The 24,572-nt window shown below is 45.8% G+C and overlaps 1 protein-coding gene across 8 annotated transcripts in view; it reads right to left on the bottom strand.

Moving 5' to 3' along the window:
- LOC115146335 (palmitoyltransferase ZDHHC14-like) overlaps positions 1–24,572 on the bottom strand; it is an 89,321-nt gene that overhangs the window by 1,656 nt on the left and 63,093 nt on the right. For all 8 annotated transcript variants that reach the window (XM_029688358.2, XM_029688354.2, XM_029688352.2 and 5 more), the window contains 6 exons: positions 24,320–24,475; positions 19,703–19,840; positions 18,447–18,495; positions 16,102–16,204; positions 10,738–10,847; positions 5,869–5,971 (listed from right to left, as the gene is read on the bottom strand). In XM_029688358.2, the coding sequence (XP_029544218.1) occupies positions 5,869–5,971; positions 10,738–10,847; positions 16,102–16,204; positions 18,447–18,495; positions 19,703–19,840; positions 24,320–24,475 (659 nt within the window). The remainder of the gene's footprint in view (positions 1–5,868; positions 5,972–10,737; positions 10,848–16,101; positions 16,205–18,446; positions 18,496–19,702; positions 19,841–24,319; positions 24,476–24,572) is intronic.

The following is a 24,572-nucleotide window of genomic DNA, read 5'->3' as shown; positions in this document are numbered from 1 at the left end:
CTTAAAGCATCAGACAAGTTCAGTACATATAAATGTTTTTATTAAAACACATAGGCCAGGGTTCCCCAACCATATTGTTGAATATAACACCAGTAAATCGTCTTCAAGTATTCCCACGCATAATAGAGAGATCATATACAAGGTCTGAATAATATGTAAATATTATATCTGTTTGGGCTTGTGGTAAATTTGCAGTCTAACATGCCCGTCTGTATATGGAAAAATACACGTTAAAACATTTAGACCAATCGATTGGTCGAAAGAACAGATGACTCTCGGTCGACCAAGATTTTTGTTGTTGTCGGGGACAGCCCTAAAATACACAGTATTCAATGTGACTCAAATGCATAGTGAAGTCGATACATGGAGTTGAAACAGCATTAAGCCAGATAATGATTTAGCTCTGTATCTCTGTAACCTAAATAGTGTCCATGTAAATCAAACATCCAAATGGACTGGGAATGAGCCAGCAGTGCACTGTTTTAGCCTTTGAACTAAATGAGTCCTTGTCTAGCCTATTTAATAATAAGCTAAGGACTCCCTCTGCAACTGGATCCAGGACTTCCTGACGGGCCGCCCCCCAGGTGGTAAGGGAAGGCAACAAAACACATCTCATCAATCCTCGGGCCGACTCTCTTCTCTGTATACATCAATGATGTCGCTCTTGCTGCTGTTGATTCTCTGATACACCTCTACGCAGACGACACCATTCTGTATACGTCTGGCCCCTCTTTGGACACTGTGTTAACTAACCTCCAGACGAGCTTCAATGCCATACAACTCTCCTTCCGTGGCCTCCAATTGCTCTTAAATACAAGTAAAACTAAATGCATGCTCTTCAACCGATCACTGCCCGCACCTGCTTGCCCGTCCAGCATCACTACTCTGGATGGTTCTGACTACAACTAAATACCTAGGTGTCTGGTTAGACTGTACACTCTCATTAACCATCTCCAATCCAAAATTAAATCTAGAATCGGCTTCCTATATCGCAACAAAGCATCCTTCACTCATGCTGCCAAACATACCCTCGTAAAACTGACGATCCTAGACTTCGGTGATGTCATCTATAAAATAGCCTCAAACACTCTACTCAACAAACTCGATGTAGTCTATCACAGTGCCATCCGTTGTGTCACCAAAGCCCCATACACTACCCACCATTGCGACCTGTACGCTCTCGTTGGTTGGCCCTCGCTTCATACTCGTTCCCAAACCCACTGGCTACAGGTTATCTACAAGTCTCTGCTAGGTAAAGCCCCGCCTTATCTCAGCTCACTGGTCACCATAGCAGCACCCACTCGTAGCACGCGCTCCAGCAGGTATATCTCACTGGTCACCACCAAAGCCAATTCCTCCTTTGGTCATCTTTCCTTCCAGTTCTCTGCTGCCAATGACTGGAACGAACTGCATAAATCTCTGAAGCTGGAGACTCATATCTCCCTCACTAGCTTTAAGCACCAGCTGTCAGAGCAGCTCACAGATCACTGCACCTGTACATAGTCCATCTGTAAACAGCCCATCCATCTACCTACCTCATCCCCATACTGTATTTATCTTTCTCCTTTGCACCCCAGTATCTCTACTTGCACATTCATCTTCTGCACATCTACCATTCCAGTGTTTAATTGCTATATTGTAATTCCTTTGCCACCATGGCCTATTTATTGCCTTAACTCCCTTATTTGCACTCACTGTATATTTTGTTCTACTGTATTATTGACTATGTTTTGTTTATTCCATGTGTAACTCTGTTGTTGTATGTGTCCAATTGCTATGCTTTATCTTGGCCAGATCGCAGTTGCAAATGAGAACTTGTTCTCAACTAGCCTACATGGTTAAATAAAGGTTAAATAATTTATTTATGCATTTATAAAAAATTAAAAAATCTGCCACACTAATCCTCAACACGGGGGACCTCAGGGGTGCATGCTTAGTCCCCCCCTGTACTCCCTGTTCACCCACGACTGCGTGGCCAGGCAAGACGCCAACACCATCATTAAGTTTGCCAACACAACAGTGGCAGGCTTGATCACCGACAACAATGAGACAGCCTATAGGTCTTTCATCATGATTAGTTTAGCCCCAATGTCAGCTAGTCAAGATCGAAAGCTTCTCTTTGACAGGTGCGCTCCACAATCCCGTCACATCTCCAAATCGAATAATAAGGGCCAGCTTTGGCAAAGTTGCACTCCTTAGGTTACTTTATAAATGCTTTTCAAATGTTTTAGCTCCATACTGTCCTTTGGAAAAATAGGCATTATTTACTAATGAGCTTTGACTATCTCCTTGGCTGTAATTTCTTTAGAGGCTGGGGAGGGTGAGTTGCTGGTTGGGTCTGGGACTGCTGCCCCCTGTTCTGCCCAGGGGGAGAAGAGACAGATATTTTCCAAAGCACTGGCTGTCATTACCCATGTTGGCGTGCTGCTCTGTGCTAGGAGCCTGTGAGGTAGTGAAGTTGAGTTCTGATAAGTTTAGCCCTGGTCATAAACCGGCCATCAGCCCAGCAAACTACAGGAAGAGCAGCTGGCACAGAGCTAGGGAGAGAAGGAATACAACTAACCGAACCTGGTCTAGCCTAGCCTGAACAAAACCATGTCTGCTCTTGATCCGTCTGCCTGCCTGGCTGACTGCATAATGATCTGCCTGCCTGGCTGGCTCACTGACTGCATGACGATCTGCCTGCCCGGCTGACTGCATGACGATCTGCCTGCCCGGTTGACTGACTGCATGACGATCTGCCTGCCCGGTTGACTGACTGCATGACGATCTGCCTGCCCGGTTGACTGACTGCATGACGATCTGCCTGCCCGGTTGACTGACTGCATGACGATCTGCCTGCCCGGTTGACTGACTGCATGACGATCTGCCTGCCCGGTTGACTGACTGCATGACGATCTGCCTGCCCGGTTGATCTGCCTGCCCGGTTACCGACTGACTGCATGACGATCTGCCTGCCCGGTTGACTGACTGCATGACGATCTGCCTGCCCGGTTGACTGACTGCATGATGATCTGCCTGCCCGGTTGACTGACTGCATGACGATCTGCCTGCCCGGTTGACTGACTGCATGACGATCTGCCTGCCTGGCTGACTGACTGCATGATGATCTGATGCACATTCAAATGATGACAGCTGTCTAAACATTGGTTCATTCTACAGTTGTTCAAGCTAGATTATTAGTTTGACATAGGTGAGAAGCATTCTATTAGTCATTTGTCTAATGAATTAACAAATCACACGTCAGGTAGACACCACAAAGATACTGAGAGTCTAAAATGAGTTGTGTGGATCATCATCCAGTACTCAAGTTGAAACAGGAGTCCATCAAATTCCGGAGTCTACATGTGTCCCGCTCTGCCATCTAAAAATAGCTGCCAGCTACAACAGAAAATGACAAAAAACAAAAGCTGATTGTGTTTTAACTAGAGGCCATGGCCATTGTTCTAAATGTCACGTCGCCCACACATACTGTCCTTCCACGGTTCTCTCTGTCACTTCCTGACTGGGGCCTAATGTAACGGATGGTGTAATGACATGACGGCGTCCTTGTAATCTGTTGCCATGGTGACACAGCTTCTCTAGATCAGCCTACAATGGCTTTTCAAAACAGATACATGGAAAAAACAGCAATAGTCTACTCCAAACTTGACGATTATTAGTTACCAATTTGCCTTTCGTACATTGACAGACTGCCTTTCACTATTACAAATCAAAGTGTATTGGTCACGTACACAGTTTAGCAGATGTTATAATAGCGGGAGCAGTGTAATACTTGTGTTACTAGCTCAGTAACGAATCCAATTAACACCATCAGTATTCCAAATTAACTCTATGCATATATACACCAAAAAGTTCAAGTGAGAATGATCTGTACAGCAGTATATATTACAGTGATCTCTCAAGAATCCAGTATATAAATACGCTGTGTGCAGTGTAACAGTAATGCAATGTAGAGTAGTAGATATATTAGAATGAGCGATGTTGAGAATACAGCATGTGGAAAAACTGTATGAAAGAAACATGAAGTGTCCATTGTTTATTGTCTCTATATACATGGGACAGCAGAGTTGGCTGTGTGTGAATGTATTTGTGAGTACGGGAGTCTTGAGTGTGTATGAGGTGTGTGTTTTGTCTCGTACTGCAGGACACTGTGTGATGGCTGTTCAGCAGTCTGATGGCCCGGAGACACAAGCTGTTTTTCACTCTTTCCGTATTTACATGACGACCAGCTATAATTCAATGGAAATTCTTTCTCTTGTTAAGTCAAACACATGCCACATTCTCTTAAGTTGGTGACTAAATATAGATTTCGTTAGTGGCGACATGGTTCCCTGTGAAAAGTAATAAATGTAGTATGTTACTCCTAACAATAACAACTGGTCCTAACAGACTACATGTGATAAAGCGATGGAATGCTAAACCCGTCTCCCAGCCAGCACAACTGTTCCAGATGGCCATGACCCACTCAATAAGACCAGAGCTGCCATCCAGGACACTGGATTATTCTAACAGCCTATTGGATTCAAGTTCAGAGGAGTATAACAAGTAGTGACCGTTCATTAGAATGTAGGAGAAGGGAAACAACGGCTTGTTCACTAAGGGCCACCAGAAGCCGTCCTCTTTCTTTCATTCCCTGCAGGACTGGTGGGGTGAGGTTGACATTTACAGCTCCTCTCCCTTTGTTCTGAAACACTCCAACACCAATTACACTGTCTGCTGACAGTGCCTTGTTAAGTCAGACTCACTCCACCTGGGTACTGTAAAACACCATTTATTCTCATTTCCTCTCCCTATGTCTGTTATTGTCTGTCATCCCTTTCTTGCCATCTATCTGTTTTTGCCATGCCAAAACCTCCCAGCACAAGAGTTAGATTGTCCAGTCAGTCTGCATGATAAGGTTGTGGGAAGCAGAGGGGGAGAGAGTGTGCACTGCACATGAGCACAACACATGTCCCTCCCTAGGGATCTCAGAGATGTCAGAGAGGGGAGAGTGTGATGAGGGGGGGAGCCAAGGAGTCACACAGCACGAGCACTGTCCATAATGACATTGCCTGTCGCTCACACACACGCACTGACCTATTTCCCAGCCATAATGCCAGATCACTGAGCATCATGGGTAAAATCTGTGTGAATATTAACAGAAACAATCCACTATTTGGAATCCCAGCAGTTGATTTGTTCCAATCTGTTGACCAGATATGGAAATGAGATTGGCAAAATATTTGGCTATTTGGATTTGGCTTTCTAGATTTGGATTGAGAGGAGCTGGAGGGAGAGAGGTGAGATCAACAGCCTTGTCAGTTGGCTTGCTAGCGTGGTATGAGGGGAGCAGCGGTATTTATTCATCAATCCTGAGGGAGGGAGGGAGGGAGGGACGCTCTAACCCTACTCTGCCCTTGACCCCCATCGCGTGGAAACAGGGCCCTGGTCCAACTCTAAACCAATTACCAATGCTGATGATTGCAATAATACACCATGATGCCGCTGGTCATCATAATTCCCGGGAGATTGATTGGGATAGTTTATCTATCTAGATGGCAAGGCGGACAGTAGAGCCATTGTTTACAGATAAAAAACAAGCAGGATATAAGACAACAGCTGGACAATCAGGCTACTATGAGAGCTGAAGAAGCTGGCACTGCCACGCAATCAGGGCCTGGCACAGCAACAGCTGCCATTCGTTTTCCAGGTTGAGTCAGCCAATGATGGGTTACTGAATCAATGATATCACTGTTCACCATGCTTGACCTTTTATAAAGGAACCTATAGCCAACTAATCTTCAAGAGGCCAGGTGATATGTGGTTTGGTTTGCACTGATGGCCATAAGTAGGTTTGGAAAAGACACAGAGTGGAGAATGGCTCACCATGTGGCTCTGTGATTGGGTGGATCCATACATGGTGATGCCATTGGTTGGCGGGGTGGGCTGTGGCGTGTCTGATTGGACAAAGCCTCTTCTGTCGATGAGACTGAGGAGAGAAAGAGAAATATCTGAGAAAAACATTCAATTATATAATATTTTAGATCCCTTCCTTGACAAGTGAATAAGGCAAGTCCCAAGTCTATTTCAATACCGTACTTTGAGGCAAGGCTGACACTGTACATTTATTTTGCATTTGTGAATGAAATGCTTTACTTTCTTTGAATACTCTAATTTCAATCGTTGGCAGATATCCTTACACAATGTAAATCGATGTTAAGAGGATACAGAATGCAGATGAAATGAGATGACTGAGAGTTAATACTGTGAAAGAATAAGAGGGCCAGAAGAAGCACACAGAGAAACCCACTAAAGGAGCGTTGTATTTAATGTTTCATTCCGTATGCAGGCTCTCCTCTTAGTATTCAGTCAATGAGGTCATACAACGATCAGTGGAGTGAATCATTATCGCTGTTCTATCATTACCATTGCTGGGCTGACACATGGCTGAGTAGACAGGAACCTACTGAGGTTAAGCAACATGATTGAATTATAGTGCGTCTTTTTTTTGTGTGTGTGTGAGTGCTTGCATGTGTGTCTAAGGATGCATGTGTGTCTGCATAAAGGGGGTGTGAGTATGTGTAAGTGCATAGAGAGACTAAGTCATGGGCTAACCAACATCCATTCACCACCATGGAGGGGCTGTGTGTTGATATGAAACAGTGACACAGGTCAGCTCTAACGGAATGTGTGCGTGCACAGGGTAATCAGAAACAGAGAGCCTGTTGACACAGAGCTAGCTAGTCTCTTACAGGAATTCACCAGACAGGCAGGCGGAGGTGGACTTGTGAAAACTGAAGACATATAGAATGTACACACACACACACCCTCCCTTCTTGCCCACCACCTGCCCAGTGAGTCCTGTCCCTTGCTACCCAGTAGGGTTATTACCAGTGAGTAATGATGTGGGCAGTGGAGGCTGGGTTGGGACCGTTACACAGAGTGCAGCCAAACACACTGAAAGGCCCAGAGCTAAAAGCATTTTTAATTTCTCTCCCCTGTTTATTCACCGGTTCCCCCTGGCCCTGTACGTGTGTTTTACCTCACTGTTAATAACATGCTACTGTTGCACTGTAACATGCCTTTATACATGTCCCAAATGGCACCCTATTCGCTATAGAGCCCTACGAGTCCTGGTCAAAAGTAGTGCACTACAGTACATAGGGAATAGGATGCTATTTGGCACTGAGCTTAGAGTTAAACCACAGAAGAGGTGCTGCGTCTCCAGTTGTCTCGTCAGCGAGGGAAACCTGGGCTGTAAAGATAAGAGAAGATAGCCTCTATCTAGGCTGAGTGAGTGTGAAGAACCAGAGCTTTCACCACAGAGTGTGTGTGTAGAATGTGAGGGGAGGCACGTAGGGTGTTGGGAGAGAGACAGGAGTCCATAGGTCATAACAGTCCTGGAACCGTAAAAGCCCTGGTTTCATGCATGTTAACATCAGAAGCCTCCTCCCTAAATGTGTTTTATTCACTGCTTTAGCACACTCCGCCAACCCTGATGTCCTAGCCGTGTCTGAATCCTGGCTTAGGAAGGCCACCAAAAATGTAGAAATTTCCATCCCTAACTACAACATTTTCTGTCAAGATAGAACTTCCAAAGGGGCGGAGTTGAAATCTACTGCAGAGATAGCCTGCAGTGTTCTCTCATACTATCCAGGTCTGTTCCCAAACAGTTTGAGCTTCTACTTCTAAAAATCCACCTTTCCAGAAATAAGACTCTCACTGTTGCCGCTTGTTATAGACCCCCCTCAGCTCTGCCCTGGACACCATATGTGAATTGATTGCCCCCCATCTATTTTCAGAGTTCGTACTGTTAGGTGACTTAAACTGGGATATGCTTAGCACCCCGGCCGTCCTACAATCTAAACTAGATGCCCTTAATCTCACACAAATTATCAAGGAACCTACCAGGTACAACCCTAAATCCGTAAACATGGGTACCCTCATAGATATCATCCTGACCAACTTGCCCTCCAAATATACCTCTGCTATCTTCAACCAGGATCTCAGTGATCACTGCCTCATTGCCTTCATCCGGAATGGGCCCTGCGGTCAAACGACCACCCCTCATCACTGTCAAACGCTCCTTAAAATACTTCAGCAAGCAGGCCTTTCTAATCGACCTGGCCCGGGTATCCTGGAAGGATATTGACCTCATCCCGTCAGTAGAGGATGCCTGGTTGTTCTTTAAAAGTGCTTTCCTCACCATCTTAAATAAGCATGCCCCATTCAAAAAAATTAGAAGTAAGAACAGATATAGCACTTGGTTACCTCCAGACTTGACTGCCCTTGACCAGCACAAAAACATCCTGTGGCAGGGAAGTCAGGAACCAATATACACAGTCAGTTAGGAAAGCTAAGGCTAGCGTTTTCAAACAGAAATTTGCATCCTGAAGCACTAATTCTAAAAAGTTCTGGGGCACCGTAAAGTCCATGGAGAATAAGAGCACCTCCTCCCAGCTGCCCACTGCTCTGAGGCTAGGAAACACTGTCACCACCGATAAATCTAAGATAATCGAGGATTTCAATAAGCATTTATCTACGGCCGGCCATGCTTTCCACCTGGCTAGCCATACCCCGGCCAACAGCCCTGCAACCCCGCAGCAACTTGCCCAAGCCCTCCCCCCCCCGCTTCTCCTTCACCCAAATCCAGATAGCTGATGTTCTGAAAGAGGTGCAAAATCTGGATCCCTACAAATCAGCTGGGCTAGACAATCTGGACCCTCTCTTTCTTATCCCCTATTACTAGCCTGTTCAACCTCTCTTTTGTATCGTCTAAGAACCCTAAAGATCGGAATGCTGCCGCGGTCATCCCCCTCTTCAAAAGGGGAGACACTCTAGACCCAAACTGTTACAGACCTATATCCATCCTGCCCTGCCCCTCTAAAGTCTTTGAAAGCCAAGTTAACAAACAGATCACAGACCATCTCGAATCCCACCGTACCTCCTCCACTATGCAATCTGGTTTCCGAGCTGGTCATGGGTGCACCTCAGCCACGCTAAAAAACAGTACTGTACAGCCGTTTTCATCGACCTGGCTAAGGCTTTCGACTCTGTCAATCACTGCATTCGTATTGGCAGACTCAACAGCCTTGGTTTCTCAAATGACTGCCTCGCCTGGTTCTCCAACTACTTCTCAGATAGAGTTCAGTGTGTCAAATCAGAGAGCCTGTTGACAGGACCTCTGGCAGTCTCTATGGGGGTGCCACAGGGTTCAATTTGCGGGCAGACTCTTCTCTGTATACATCAATGATGACGCTCTTGCTGCTGGTGATTCTCTGATCCACCTCTACGCAGACGACACGATTCTGTATACATCTGGCCCTTCCTTGGACACTTAACAAACCTCCAAACGAGCTTCAATGCCATATAACACTCCTTCCGTGGCCTCCAACTGCTCTGAAATGCTAGTAAAACTAAATGCATGCTCTTTAACCGATTGCTGCCCGCCCGCCTAGCATCACTACTCTGGACGGTTCCGACTTAGAATATGTGGACAACTACAAATACCTAGGTGTCTGGTTAGACTGTAAACTCTCCTTCCAGAGTGACATTAAGTATCTCCAATCCAAAATGAAATCAAGAATCAGCATACTATTTCACAAAGCCTCCTTCACTCATGCTGCCAAACATACCCTCGTAAAACTGACTATCCTACAATCCTTGACTTCGGCGATGTCATTTGCAAAATAGCCTCCAACACTCCACTTATCAAATTGGATGTAGTCTATCACAGTTCCATCCATTTTGTCACCAAAGCCCCATATATTACTCACCACTGCGACCTGTACGCTCTCGTTGGCTGGCCCTTGCCTCATATTCATCGCCCAATCCACTATCTATAAGTCTTTGCTAGGTAAAGCCCCGCCTTATCTTAGCTCACTGGTCACCATAGCAACACCCACCCGTAGCTCCAGCAGGTATATTTCACTGTTCATCCCCATTTCTTTTCTTGCACCCCAGTATCTCTACCTGCACATCATCTTCTGCACATCACTCCAGTGTTAATGCTAAATTGTCATTATTTTGCCTCTATGGCCTATTTATTCCTTTACCTCCCTACTCTTCTACATTTGCACACACTGTACATACATTTTTCTATTGTCTTATTGACTGTACGTTTGTTTATCCCATGTGTAACTCTGTTGTTGTTTTTGTCGCACTGCTTTGCTTTATCTTGTCCAGGTCGCAGTTGTAAATGAGAAATTGTTCTCAACTGGCCTACCTGGTTAAATAAAGGTGAAATAAATAATGGGGTTTCAACTATGAGTTATACACAGTGAGGCAATCCAAATGAAAGGGTTATATTGATGTGTCTGAATGCAAATTCTGTAGAGAAGGAAGTGTTGGATAAGACAAGCTAATAAGCAATCAATGGCTATGAGTCTATAGATACAATGACTACTACATCTAGCACTTCTATGTGCATAGTTTGATCTCACTGGGAGGTGCTGGAATCCGTTGTACTATCAGAGGTCTGAATGAGGAATAGCTGCAGGCAGAAGATTTCACAGCAGCAGCTCTCTAGCAAGATCAAGATGAGCTCTGTGTGACGGACCTATTTTAGCTTTCTGACAATGTAGGAAATTACAGTGACAGGAAAAACTGATTTCTCCTAGAATGAGAAGAACTATTGGATTTGAGATTTCTCTAAGACAGATGATGATAGTGTGCCATATGTTACATTCTGGGTAAATCCAAATATACAGAGCCAGATAGTGTCAGATCTGCACGCAAACACAGGACTGTCCTTACCTGGGTGGCAGGGGTCCGCACAGTGCTGCACAGCAGTTGGTTAATATGTTTCCGTGGCTGTAAGGGTTATAATTGTCTTTCCCTCTTTTAGACGACCACGACCCTTTGATCTGAAACAGAAAAAGCCACAATCAGAGCAATAAACCAGCGGTTAAAAACGTAGTTGTATTTAAAAAAGGCAAGGTCAATTTCCTCAGACTTTTGACCGGAACTTTCAGTTCCTCCTGTATGTGTGTGTCTATAATGTCCCAGGCAGCTCTACAGTGGTGAGCGATGAGGCAAACTCAGATCTGGTTGTCTTCCCCCAAACTCAACCATCCACTAGAGGAAAAAACAAACTGCTGCCTGGGTTTAGTAGTGTCTGTAATCAGGTAGGAGACAGGAGGAGGGGTTTTAGTAGTGTCTGTAATCAGGTAGGAGACAGGAGGAGGGGGTTTAGTAGTGTCTAATCAGGTAGGAGGCAGGAGGAGGGGGTTAAGTAGTGTCTGTAATCAGGTAGGAGACAGGAGGAGGGGGTTTAGTAGTGTCTGTGTAATCTGGTAGGAGACAGGAGGGGGTTTAGTAGTGTCTGTAATCAGGTAGGAGACAGGAGGAGGGGGTTTAGTAGTGTCTGTAATCAGGTAGGAGACAGGAGGAGGGGGTTTAATAGTGTCTAATCAGGTAGGAGACAGGAGGAGGGGGTTTAGTAGTGTCTAATCAAGTAGGAGACAGGAGGAGAGGGTGTAGTAGTGTCTGTAATCAGGTACGAGGCAGGAGGAGGGGGTTTAGTAGTGTCTGTAATCAGGTAGGAGGCAGGAGGGGGTTTAGTAGTGTCTGTAATCAGGTAGGAGACAGGAGGAGGGGTTTAGTAGTGTCTGTAATCAGGTAGGAGACAGGAGGAGGGGGTTTAGTAGTGTCTGTAATCAGGTAGGAGACAGGAGGAGGGGGTTTAATAGTGTCTAATCAGGTAGGAGACAGGAGGGGGTTTAGTCTGTCTGTAATCAGGTAGGAGACAGGAGAAGGGGGTTTAGTAGTGTCTGTAATCAGGTAGGAGTCAGGAGGAGGGGATTTAGTAGTGTCTATGTAATCAGGTAGGATACAGGAGAAGGGGGTTTAGTAGTGTGTGTAATCAGGTAGGAGACAGGAGGAGGGGGTTTAGTAGTGTCTGTAATCAGGTAGGAGACAGGAGAAGGAGGGGGTTTAGTAGTGTCTGTAATCTGGTAGGAGACAGGAGGAGGGGTTTTAGTAGTGTCTGTAATCTGGTAGGAGACAGGAGGGGTTTTAGTAGTGTCTGTGGAATCTGGTAGGAGACAGGAGGGAGTTTAGTAGTGTCTGTAATCAGGTAGGAGACAGGAGTAGGGGGTTTAGTAGTGTCTGTAATCAGGTAGGAGAAAGGAGAAGGGGGTTTAGTAGTGTCAGTAATCAGGTAGGAGTCAGGAGGAGGGGGTTTAGTAGTGTCTATGTAATCTGTTAGGATACAGGAGAAGAAGGGGGTTTAGTAGTGTCTGTGTAAACAGGTAGGAGACAGGAGAAGGGGTTTTAGTAGTGTCTGTGTAATCTGGTAGGAGACAGGAGGAGGGGTTTAGTAGTGTCTGTAATCTGGTAGGAGACAGGAGGAGGGGGTTTAGTAGTGTCTGTGTAATCTGGTAGGAGACAGGAGGGGGTTTAGTAGTGTGTGTAATCAGGTAGGAGACAGGAGAAGAGGGGGGGTTTAGTAGTGTCTGTAATCAGGTAGGAGACAGGAGAAGGGGTTTAGTAGTGTCTGTGTAATCTGGTAGGAGAAGGAGGGGGTTTAGTAGTGTCTGTAATCAGGTAGGAGACAGAAGAAGGAGGGGGTTTAGTAGTGTCTGTAATCAGGTAGGAGTCAGGAGGAGGGGGTTTAGTAGTGTCTATGTAATCTGGTAGGATACAGGAGAAGGAGGGGGTTTAGTAGTGTCTGTGTAATCAGGTAGGAGACAGGAGAAGGAGGGGTTTAGTAGTGTGTGTAATCTGGTAGGAGTCAGAAGAAGGGGGTTTAGTAGTGTGTGTAATCAGGTAGGAGACAGGACAAGAAGGGGGTTTAGTAGTGTCTGTGTAATCTGGTAGGAGACAGGAGAAGGAGGGGTTTTAGTAGTGTCTGTGTAATCTGGTAGGAGACAGGAAGAGGGGGTTTAGTAGTGTGTGTCATCAGGTAGGAGACAGGAGAAGGAGGGGGTTTAGTAGTGTCTGTAATCTGGTAGGAGACAGGAGGAGGGGTTTTAGTAGTGTCTGTAATCTGGTAGGAGACAGGAGGGGTTTTAGTAGTGTCTGTGGAATCTGGTAGGAGACAGGAGGGAGTTTAGTAGTGTCTGTAATCAGGTAGGAGACAGGAGTAGGGGGTTTAGTAGTGTCTGTAATCAGGTAGGAGAAAGGAGAAGGGGGTTTACTAGTGTCAGTAATCAGGTAGGAGTCAGGAGGAGGGGGTTTAGTAGTGTCTGTGTAAACAGGTAGGAGACAGGAGAAGGGGTTTTAGTAGTGTCTGTGTAATCTGGTAGGAGACAGGAGGGGTTTTAGTAGTGTCTGTGGAATCTGGTAGGAGACAGGAGGGAGTTTAGTAGTGTCTGTAATCAGGTAGGAGACAGGAGTAGGGGGTTTAGTAGTGTCTGTAATCAGGTAGGAGAAAGGAGAAGGAGGTTTAGTAGTGTCTATGTAATCTGTTAGGATACAGGAGAAGAAGGGGGTTTAGTAGTGTCTGTGTAAACAGGTAGGAGACAGGAGAAGGGGTTTTAGTAGTGTCTGTGTAATCTGGTAGGAGACAGGAGAAGGGGGTTTAGTAGTGTCTGTTTAATCAGGTAGGATACAGGAGAAGGAGGGGGTTTAGTAGTGTGTGTAATCAGGTAGGAGACAGGAGAAGGGGGTTTAGTAGTGTCTGTGTAATCTGGTAGGAAAGGGAGAAGGAGGGGGTTTGGTAGTGTTTGTGTAATCAGGTAGGAGTCAGGAGAAGAAGGGGATTTAGTAGTGTCTGTAATCTGGTAGGAGGCAGGAGAAGGAGGGGGTTTAGTAGTGTCTAATCAGGTAGGAGACAGGAGGGGGTTTAATGGTGTCTGTGTAATCTGGTAGAAGCCAGGAGAAGGAGGGGGTTTAGTAGTGTCTGTAATCAGGTAGGATACAGGAGAAGGAGGGGTTTAGTAGTGTCTGTTTAATCAGGTAGGAGAAGGAGGGGGTTTAGTAGTGTCTGTAATCAGGTAGGATACAGGAGAAGGAGGGGTTTAGTAGTGCCTGTAATCAGGTAGGAGAAAGGAGAAGGGGGTTTACTAGTGTCAGTAATCAGGTAGGAGTCAGGAGGAGGGGGTTTAGTAGTGTGTGTAAACAGGTAGGAGACAGGAGAAGGGGTTTTAGTAGTGTCTGTGTAATCTGGTAGGAGACAGGAGGAGGGGGTTTAGTAGTGTCTGTGTAATCAGGTAGGAGACAGGAGAAGGAGGGGTTTAGTGTCTGTAATCAGGTAGGAGACAGGAGGAGGGGGTTTAGTAGTGTCTATGTAATCTGGTAGGAGACAGGAGGAGGGGGTTTAGTAGTGTCTATGTAATCTGGTAGGATACAGGAGAAGGAGGGGGTTTAGTAGTGTCTGTAATCTGGTAGGATACAGGAGAAGGAGGGGTTTAGTAGTGTCTGTGTAATCTGGTAGGAGAAGGAGGGGGTTTTAGTAGTGTCTGTGTAATCTGGTAGGAGACAGGAGGAGGGGGTTTAGTAGTGTGTGTCATCAGGTAAGAGACAGGAGGGGGTTTAGTAGTGTCTGTGTAATCAGGTAGGAGACAGGAGAAGGGGGTTTAGTAGTGTCTGTAATCTGGTAGGAGACAGGAGGAGGGGGTTTAGTAGTGTCTGTGTAATCTGGTAGGAGACAGGAGAAGGGGTTTTAGTAGTGTCTGTGTAATCTGGTAGGAGACAGGAGGAGGGGGTTTAGTAGTGTGTGTCATCAGGTAAGAGACAGGAGGAGGGGGTTTAGTAGTGTCTGTGTAATCAGGTAGAAGACAGGAGGAGGGGGTTTAGTAGTGTCTGTGTAATCTGGTAGGAGACAGGAGGAGGGGGTTTAGTAGTGTGTGTCATCAGGTAAGAGACAGGAGGAGGGGGTTTAGTAGTGTCTGTGTAATCAGGTAGAAGACAGGAGGAGGGGGTTTAGTAGTGTCTGTGTAATCTGGTAGGAGACAGGAGAATGAGGGGTTTTAGTAGTGTCTGTTTAATCTGGTAGGAGACAGGAGGAGGGGGTTTAGTAGTGTGTGTCATCAGGTAGGATACAGGAGAAGGAGGGGGTTTAGTAGTGTCTGTGTAATCAGGTAGGAGACAGGAGAAGGAGGGGTTTAGTAGTGTGTGTAATCTGGTAGGAGTCAGGAGGAGGGGTTTAGTAGTGTGTGTAATCAGGTAGGAGACAGGAGGAGGGGGTTTAGTAGTGTCTGTTTAATCAGGTAGGAGACAGGAGGAGGGGGTTTAGTAGTGTCTGTGTAATCAGGTAGGAGACAGGAGGAGGGGGTTTAGTAGTGTGTGTCATCAGGTAAAAGACAGGAGGGGGTTTAGTAGTGTGTGTCATCAGGTAAAAGACAGGAGGAGGGGGTTTAGTAGTGTCTGTAATCAGGTAGGAGACAGGAGGAGGGGGTTTAGTAGTGTGTGTAATCAGGTAGGAGACAGGAGAGGGAGTGGGTTTAGTAGTGTGTGTAATCAGGTAGGAGACAGGAGAAGGAGGGGGTTTAGTAGTGTCTGTAATCTGGTAGGAGACAGGAGAAGGGGTTTTAGTAGTGTCTGTGTAATCTGGTAGGAGACAGGAGGGGGTTTAGTAGTGTCTGTGTCATCAGGTAAGAGACAGGAGAAGAAGGGGGTTTGGTAGTGTCTGTGTAATCTGGTAGGAGACAGGAGGAGGGGGTTTAGTAGTGTGTGTCATCAGGTAAGAGACAGGAGGAGGGGGTTTAGTAGTGTCTGTGTAATCAGGTAGGAGACAGGAGAAGGAGGGGTTTAGTAGTGTCTGTGTAATCTGGTAGGAGTCAGGAGGAGAGGTTTAGTAGTGTGTGTAATCAGGTAGGAGACAGGAGAAGGAGGGGGTTTAGTAGTGTATGTAGTCTGGTAGGAGACAGGAGGAGGGGGTTTAGTAGTGTCTGTGTAATCTGGTAGGAGACAGGAGATGGCTGGGGGTTTAGTAGTGTCTGTGTAATCTGGTAGGAGACAGGAGATGGCTGGGGGTTTAGTAGTGTTTGTGTAATCTGGTAGGAGACAGGGATGGCTGGGGGTTTAGTAGTGTCTGTGTAATCTGGTAGGAGACAGGGACAGGGATGTGTTACACATGAGAACTTCAGCAATTTAAGAGAAATCCAGTGAAACACTTACAAATCCCCTTAACTTGTGAAGCAGAGAGAGAGTGAGTGTGTGTGTCCATGTACTCACATCTTCATTTGTGGTCTGGTTGGAGCTGATCAGGTATGTGTGGAATCCAGACAGCCCCACTATGGACCAGACAGAGAAGAAACACACCACCACCTCCAGCACAGTGACCAAAGGGTTAAGGAAAACCTGACACCTACTGAGCTGTAGCATAGGACAGTGTAACAGGTGCATGCTCCTGAAACAGGTCTGCTTCAATCCCTCTCCTTGCCCCAACCTGGGCTCAAACTAGGGACCCTCTGAACACAACTGCCTCCCACGAAACATTGTTACCTATCACTAATGCAAGGGGGGAAAAAATACTTCAAGGTCTCAGAGCGAGTGATATCACCGATTGAAAAGCCATTTTACACCAGGTACCCTCTTACTCACAGACAGAGACACACATCTGCTCTCTTTCCCTCACATACTTACAAACACACAGAGTTGAGGAAAGGAAAGGGCAGTATTGACCTGCTGCCAATGCGTGTCCTTACTCAAGCTAGCCTGCCTGGCCCTCTGTTCACTTGACTGGAAACAGCATGGTAGTACAGTGGAACAGTGGTCTCAAAGATCAGGAGCAGCAGGATCAGGATTAGAATCAGGAGCAGCAGGATCAGAACCAGGAGCAGCAGAACCAGGAGCAGCAGAACCAGGAGCAGCAGAACCAGGAGCAGCAGCAGATCAGAGTTAGAGCGGTATGATGGTATTTGATCATTTCCAGGGCTGCGCAATATGAGCAAAAAAATCTATGCCTTATTTTGATTTATTATTATTTGAATTGCTTTTATTTTTTACCCCCTTTTTCGATCTTGTCTTATCACTGCAATTCAGGAGTCGAAAGTCAAGCCACGCGTCCTCCAAACAGCGCTTCTTAACACCCGCCTGCTTAACCCAGAAGCCAGCCGCACCAAAGTGTTGGAGGAAACACTGTTCAACTGACGACATGGGCAGCCTACAGGCGCCCGGCCCGCCACAAGGAGTCGCTAGAGTGCGATGAGCCATGTACATGCATCAATACCAGTATATTGTAAAATACAGTATACTGCCAAACCCTAATCCCAGTGAGAGGAGTTATGTAAAAGTGCTTCCCCTTGGCTGCTACTACTACTGTCATTATGTCCTGACTCCTGTGCCAGCCTTGCATACACACACAGCCACATGTATACATTTATTTAACCTTTATTTAACTAGGCAAGTCAGTTAAGAACAAATTCCTATTTACAATGACGGCCTAGGAACAGTGGCCTTGTTCAGGGGCAGAACAACAGATTTGTACCTTGCCAGCACAGGGATTTGATCCAGCAACCTTTCGGTTACTAGTCCAACGCTCTAACCACTAGGCTACCTGCCACCCATACATACACTAAAAGAAAAAGAACACACACAGGCAGGTTAGAGTTAATCCAACTACCATCTCCTCCATGATGACTTTCTGCCCGCTCCTCTCTCAAGGACAAGCAAAGGATGTCATAGTTCACATACAGGAGACTGGTGAGATAGATGTTGTCAGGCCTCATCCCCTGCATGCCTTTTTAAAGCACTGTGCTGCTGTACAACATTGGGCTGCTGTGTTATCAGCTGAGCCTGCCAAACGGTTCCTCACCAGAGGGCCTGACGTGCTTCTTATCTCCCTGAGAGAGGAGAGAGCAGCAGCATGCCTATAGACAAATGAAGCCCGACAGACAGAGAGACACACTCAGACATCAAGCAACCCGGCTGGCAGATTATAGATTACCTGAGGGCCGGGCCGCTGAAATGGAGAATACAGTCTATAGTTGTCTGGGAGGTGAGAGGCACAGAGAAGTGACACTAGTAGACATGGAAATCATAGAACAGTTCCATGCTGAGGACTTGCATTTTTGTTTGGCTTAAAACTGAAAAGCATTCCAATAAATAAAAGATACATATATTGTAATAACTATTTGATCTGGGCAGAAAAAAATGCCGGGTCTTAAAATCAAAGCAAAACTACTGTTCCTCTGCAGTTGTGCAGAGACTATGGGTTGGCTAGCAGCTAGCTTCTAGTAGTATTTTGAACAGTAGTGGCCACAGGGTCACCCACAGGGTCATCCTCTCCACCCCAGGTGGCTGTCAACCTCTCGGAAGACACAAGACAAATCCTGTTTTTTGGAACGCAACACAGAGATGGAGGGAGGGAGGATGGAGAGGGAGAGAGATACTGTACAGTGAGATCGAGACAATTTAGATGAGAGGGAGGGAGCCACAGAGGCACCAGTTGGGACAGCAGTCATGCACAGCAAAGCTGAAGAACAGGACAGATCACAGCATGGAAGAGGCAGGGACTGGCAGGAGAAGGCAGAAGAGGAGAGAGAAAACATACACAACACCATTGTGAGAAAGGATATCTAGCAGGAGTGTCTTTGAGTGCGTTGAGGAACCCTTGTCGATGGGATCCTGCAGTGAGAGACGAGAGTTTAATAACGGTTAAACATTCTAAAGAATCTAAAACCTCCTAAATCAAATCAGAAAAAATAACTTTAGACTGAGTAAGGTGAAAGGTCAGCCGCAGAGCTTGGCTTTGAATGGAGCGAAGCCCGATGTACTGTAGGCTACTAGGGGTTAGAACACAATACCCTCTCAAAGCTGACAACATATAACACCAGTTAGAAGGTCAAAATACCATGGCACCTATAATATATCTGACACTATGTTAGGGAGTGAGAGCACCTCTCAAAAAGAGACAATATCATTAGTCTACAGTGAAACGTTTTGACTAATAGGCTAGGATTATGAGAGCAGCAGAAGACAACCCGTCTGTACTGGCACACAAGATACTGATAAGCCTTCAGAGGATAAAGTGGCGTACAGCGCTCCCTGTGCTGTGTGTACACATATTGATGCAGGGCGGATTGGTTATAATACGCCATAAACACTTAGTAGCTTTTAAAAAATTCAGTCACCAAGTTTATGCTGAGGCTGAGCAAGACAGAGCGCACCCACTTTAATTGCCATTACATTTTAACTGCCATCTGGGATACAGGATAGAGAGGGGAGGAGAAGGAGCACAATCAAATACGGCCATCTAGCCTAATTCGGTCACCAAAGACATATTGATCTCTGTGCTGCTCATCTCATCCATAACAGTGGCAGGTGTTTCTAGCTAGGTGCCCTCCACAGCTACTCTGAGAGGACTACCATAATTATATGGGCTGTACAGGAGAGGGGCTTGGTAACCTTGTTATAGTGACGTGGGCAGAGTCAATATAACACTTTGTAAACAGAGCAGACTTCTCTTCAGAAGGAGACTAGCATTTCTATTTTGCCCACAGTCAAAATCAAGAGAAGGATACAAACGAAAGATCAACTGAAGAGAGAATTCTCTGTTGGTTAATTTGTGACTTCCATTCTTTTCTCCAGTGGTTTTCTCAGCCGTCATCCTCACCCACTCGCCCTCACCCTCACCCACTCGCCCTCACACAGACTCTACTATCTGCTCACTCTGGGGGGGATGGTAAGGAGCCAGAATACTGCTGGGATTCACAACGCCCGCCCACTTACAGCCTGCTGGCTCACTGCTCTGACACAACCAGAACCAGGAGGAAGACATGTGTGTGTGTGTGTGTGTGTGTTTGTGTGTGTACAATCTTTGTCAATTACTTACGTAAGATGACATGTGTGATGACAAAGGCGAAGATGAAGATTGTGAGGAAGGAGAGGGAGAGGATGAACATGTAGAAGAAACGGTAGTTCCTCTTCCCAACACAGTTCCCCACCCAGGGACAGTGGTGGTCAAAACGCTCTGCGGAGAAAGAGAAGAGAGAAACTCACATTAAAAGACACATTAAGCAAGTGCAATGATGCTTGGGAGAGAGATACACAGTGAGAAAGGGGGAGGGTGCAGAGAGAGCGAATGACAGAGAAAGAGACAGAGACAGATAGAGAGAGAGAATAAGGTGCAGATGGAATATTTATATTAAGTGTACTAGAGCTTTGAGACACTGCCTACCTGCCAGCGAGAGGAAGCTGGCTACAGCCAGGTACAAAAGGTAGGTAGAGGTATGCCTCTGAAAAACAGCAGTATATTCAAAGCACCACAGACACACAGTATGTAACCCACATACAGTTCACCATTTCTACCTTGATGGCAAATTAAATGTTGCTATTTACAGTTAAAGTGCCTGTCCCTGGGGCGCACACACACACACCGCAGTGGGCCTTCTTGGCACCTTTACCACACTCCTACCTAAACCTCCCTGGCAGAATGTGAACTGTGACTATAATGGAAATTATCCACATCCCACATTACATCCAAATTACAGGAAGTGAGCCTTCCCTTTGAGCCCTGGCATGATTAGCTACTGTTTCAGACTGCTGCTGCCATTTCAAACAGGAGCTATTACACAGAGAGGAGGGAGGCTGTGTATCCACAGCCCAAATCTGCTGCAGAGTTAAGTGGGTCTGTGAATGAGTGGTACTGTGGGCACATGGATAATAACATCCTGAGAGACCTCCATTAGGGACTTGTCTGACTGTGTGAGGACTTGAAGCTGACAGGAGGCAAAGGACCATTATAGTGGAGTCCAGTGTGCCAGTACTGTTACCATGTAGATTGCTTCAGACACCACTCAGTACTGTTACCAGGCAGATTGCTTCAGACACCACTCAGTACTGTTACCAGGCAGATTGCTCCAGACACCACTCAGTACTGTTACCAGGCAGATTGCTTCAGACACCACTCAGTACTGTTACCGGGCAGATTGCTTCAGACACCACTCTTTCAATAGAAATAAAAGACAAAGTCTGGTGATGACGCGGTTTGTGTGTGTTTGTACGCACGTCCGTGTGTGTGTGTGTTATTAATCTCACAAAGCCAGAATCCAGTCTCAGAGAACCACTGTCAGGATTCAGTTCTGGCAACGTGCCTCCAAAATATGCCTGGGCATACATAAATACAATAGAATAAAAGGTGCATTTCTACGCTTAGCTTAGACATTTTGTGTAAACAATCTATATTTGGAACACTATCTAAATACACAGCTTTTGGATATTTGCCATTTAAATCTCAATGCTACGAGCTATGTAAAGATAATCAGGAATGTGCATGCTGTGAGGGAGCTGGGAGAGGAGCTTAAGGAAGGGAAAAGTAAACAGAGAATGTGATGAGCAGGGCTGTCACCGTTCTGGAATTTTGGATGGTTATTTTTCACCATTGTAATCGTTGGAACAGCAAAAAAACGTGCAAATGTTCCTCTCCTCAGCTCTTCTCTGCTCCTGACTACATGTGCTGTTGCAGGGAGGTGTGTTACCTAGGCAACCGAAGGCACCTTGCTGAAACAAGGAGCAACAAAGGTGTATGTTACCCTCTTCCCACGTTTCATGATTAACAACTCATTGTGTGATTGTGGTAAGAACAAGAACTCAAGTCCTTTTGCTCTCCCGATTTGGAATGCATTACCTCCCGAGAAAATACTCTTCGGTCATTGTCACGGTCGTGCATATTCCCCCTCAAGCAGACACCACAACGGCTCTAAAGAAACCACACTGGATTTTGTCCAAACTGGAAACTGCATATCCCGAGGCTGCATTTAATCTAGCTGGGGACTTTATTAACGCAAATCTGAAGGAAAAACAACCAAAGTTTTATCAACACATTGCCTACGCTACATGTTCATCGAGGACTCTTGACCATTGCTACTCCCCCTTCTGGGACTACAAGGCCCACCCCGCCCTCCCTTCGGCAAATCAGATCACGCCTCCATTCTGCTCATCCCTTCCTATAAGCAGAAACATAAATAGGACGTTCCCGTGGTAAGGAAATCCAATCAATCATTATTGTAATTAGCTCCGGTTGTCCATAACTGACGTCAGAAAGACATTTAAGCGTGTTAAACCTCGCAAGGTTGCTGGCCCAGACAGCATCCCTAGCCACGTCCTCAGAGCATGTGCAGACCAGCTGGCTGTAGTGTTTACAGTCATATTCAATCTCCCTATCCCAGTCTGTTGGACCTTACTTTCTTCAAAATGTCCACCAGGTGAAGCTGGTTGAGAGGATGCCAAGAGTGTGCAAAGCTGTCATCAAGGCAAAGGGTGGCTATTTGACAAATCTCTCAATATATTTTGATTTGTTTAACACTTTTTTGGTTACATTGTGATTTCATATTTTTGATATCTTCACTATTATTCTACAATGTAAAAAATAGTAAAAATAAAGAAAAACACTTGAATGAATAGGTGTTCTAAAACTTTTGACCGGTAGTGTATGCAAGAATGCTATTCATTAACTACAGCTCAGCCTTCAACACCATAATGCCCTCTAAGCTCAACACTAGGCTCAGGGCCCTGGATCTGAACCCTGCCCTGTACAACTGGGTCCTGGACTTCCTGACGGGCCGTCCCCATGTAGCGAAGGTAGGCAACTCCACCTCTGCTACACTGATCTTCAACACAGGTGCCCCTCAAGGGTGCGTGCTCAGCCCCATCCAGTACTCCCTGTTCACCCATGACTGCGTGGCGATGGAGTGGTACCAGGAAAATAACCGTTCCCACAACGTCAACAGCTTCATTAAATAGTACCCGCAAAACACCAGTATCAACGTCAACAGTGAAGAGGCGACTTCGGGATGCTGGCCTTCTAGGCAGTTGCAAAAAAAAGCCATATCTCAGACTGGCCAATAAAAATAAAATATTAAGATGGGCAAAAGAACACAGACACTGGACAGATGAACTCTGCCTAGAAGGCCAGCATCCCGAAGTTACCTCTTCACTGTTGACATTGAGACTGGTGTTCTGCGGGTACTATTTAATTAAGCTGCCAGTTGAGGACTTGTGCGGATTCTGTTTCTCAAACTAGACACTCTTGCTCAGTTGTGCACCTGGACCTTCCACTCCTCTTTCTATTCTGGTTTGCCCTGTTCTGTGAAGGGATTAGTACACAGCGTTGTACAAGATCTTCAGTTTCTTGGCAATTTCTCGCATGGAATAGCCTTCATTTCTCAGAACAAAAATAGACTGACAAGTTTCAGAAGAAAGTAGTTTGTTTCTGGCCATTTTGAACCTGCAATTGAACCCACAAATGCTGATGCTCCAGATACTCAACTAGTCTAAAGGCGGCCAGTTTTATTGATTCTTTAAAATCAGGACAACAGTTTTAGGCTGTGCTAATATAATTGCAAAAGGGTTTTTAGCCTTTTAAAATGATCAACTTGGATTAGCTAACGTAACGTGCCATTGGAACACAGTAGTGATGGTTGCTGATAAATGTAGATATTCCATTAAAATTCAGCCGTTTCCAGCTACAATAGTCATTTACAACATTAACAATGTCTACACTACATTTCTGATCAATTTGATGTTATTTTCATGGACAAATATTTTGAACGGTAGTGTATATTCCAGACTGGAACTAGGAACATAAGCATTTCGCAACACCCGCGATAACATCTGCTAAGTACATTTGCTAAGTATATGTACGTGACCAATACCATTTTATTTGATTCGTTTCGAAGAGGTTGAGAAAAGCCCTAGGTTAGTCACAGAATCTCAGACAAGCCAGTCAGTGAGAAGCCTAGAGAGAGCATGCTCACTGCTTGTGTGGAAGAGAGAAGCAAATCCTCCTGCTTCTTCCTCTACTGCTTCAGGTAGTGGCCTGCTTTTCCACTACAAAAAGATATGGGTGGAGAAAGGGAGATGGAGGAGGATGGGAGAAAGTTGTTCAGTGAAAACAATGTCCCTCTGAGTGTTGTAAAAGCCCCAATCTCCCCACAACAGAACAGGCCTGGGGGAGGTGGGGTGATTCAGAGTGAGTTATGAAACGAGGGGGGATACAGATTTCATAATGACAGTTGTGTCATCCATCTTTCTCTGCTCAGTGTTAATGAGCCCATAAATCCCTAGCCAAATGGGGTCTCTGGGAAAAGAACAGGAGAACACCACAAGAGGGAGGCTGTGGCTCTGTGGAGGCTGAGCAGTGATCACTGAGTCTCAGGTGGGCCTGGAGAGAAGGCTCGAAGACCAATGCTTCATCTGTCGAACACCATAGAAGTCGATAGTCTTAACATTCCTAAGGAGGAATGTTACTCCCTGTGACATGACATAGCTTTTAGCTACATGTATATACAGAGCACAAACACAAACATGCAGAAAACAAACACAAATTGAGACATATATCTGTACACATAGGCAAACACATTTGCACACACAGGAGTACATACATACATACACCCACTTCACCTTCAGTCCACCCACCCTCCCAGCATGTGTGGCCCACACAGTGACTCACCGACACAGTTGTCACAAAGGCTGCAGTGAGAGGCACGTGGTGGTCTGAAGATCTTACAGGTGAAGCAGTACTTGAGCTTGACCGTCTGCCCATTGATGACCACCTCTTTCGTCCTGGGGGGCGGCCGGTACCCCGAACTGGAGCCGTTGGCTACATCTGTCAGGGAGAATCAGACTTAAATCACTGGGAAATTCAATTGCAGTCTGCTACTTTTGGCAAACAATACACTTCAATCCTAGCCTCATTCATTGTC

This window comes from Oncorhynchus nerka, linkage group LG18, assembly GCF_034236695.1.
Source record: "Oncorhynchus nerka isolate Pitt River linkage group LG18, Oner_Uvic_2.0, whole genome shotgun sequence".
NCBI classification, from domain to species: domain Eukaryota; kingdom Metazoa; phylum Chordata; class Actinopteri; order Salmoniformes; family Salmonidae; genus Oncorhynchus; species Oncorhynchus nerka.
This window is presented reverse-complemented; position numbering and strand designations above follow the sequence as displayed.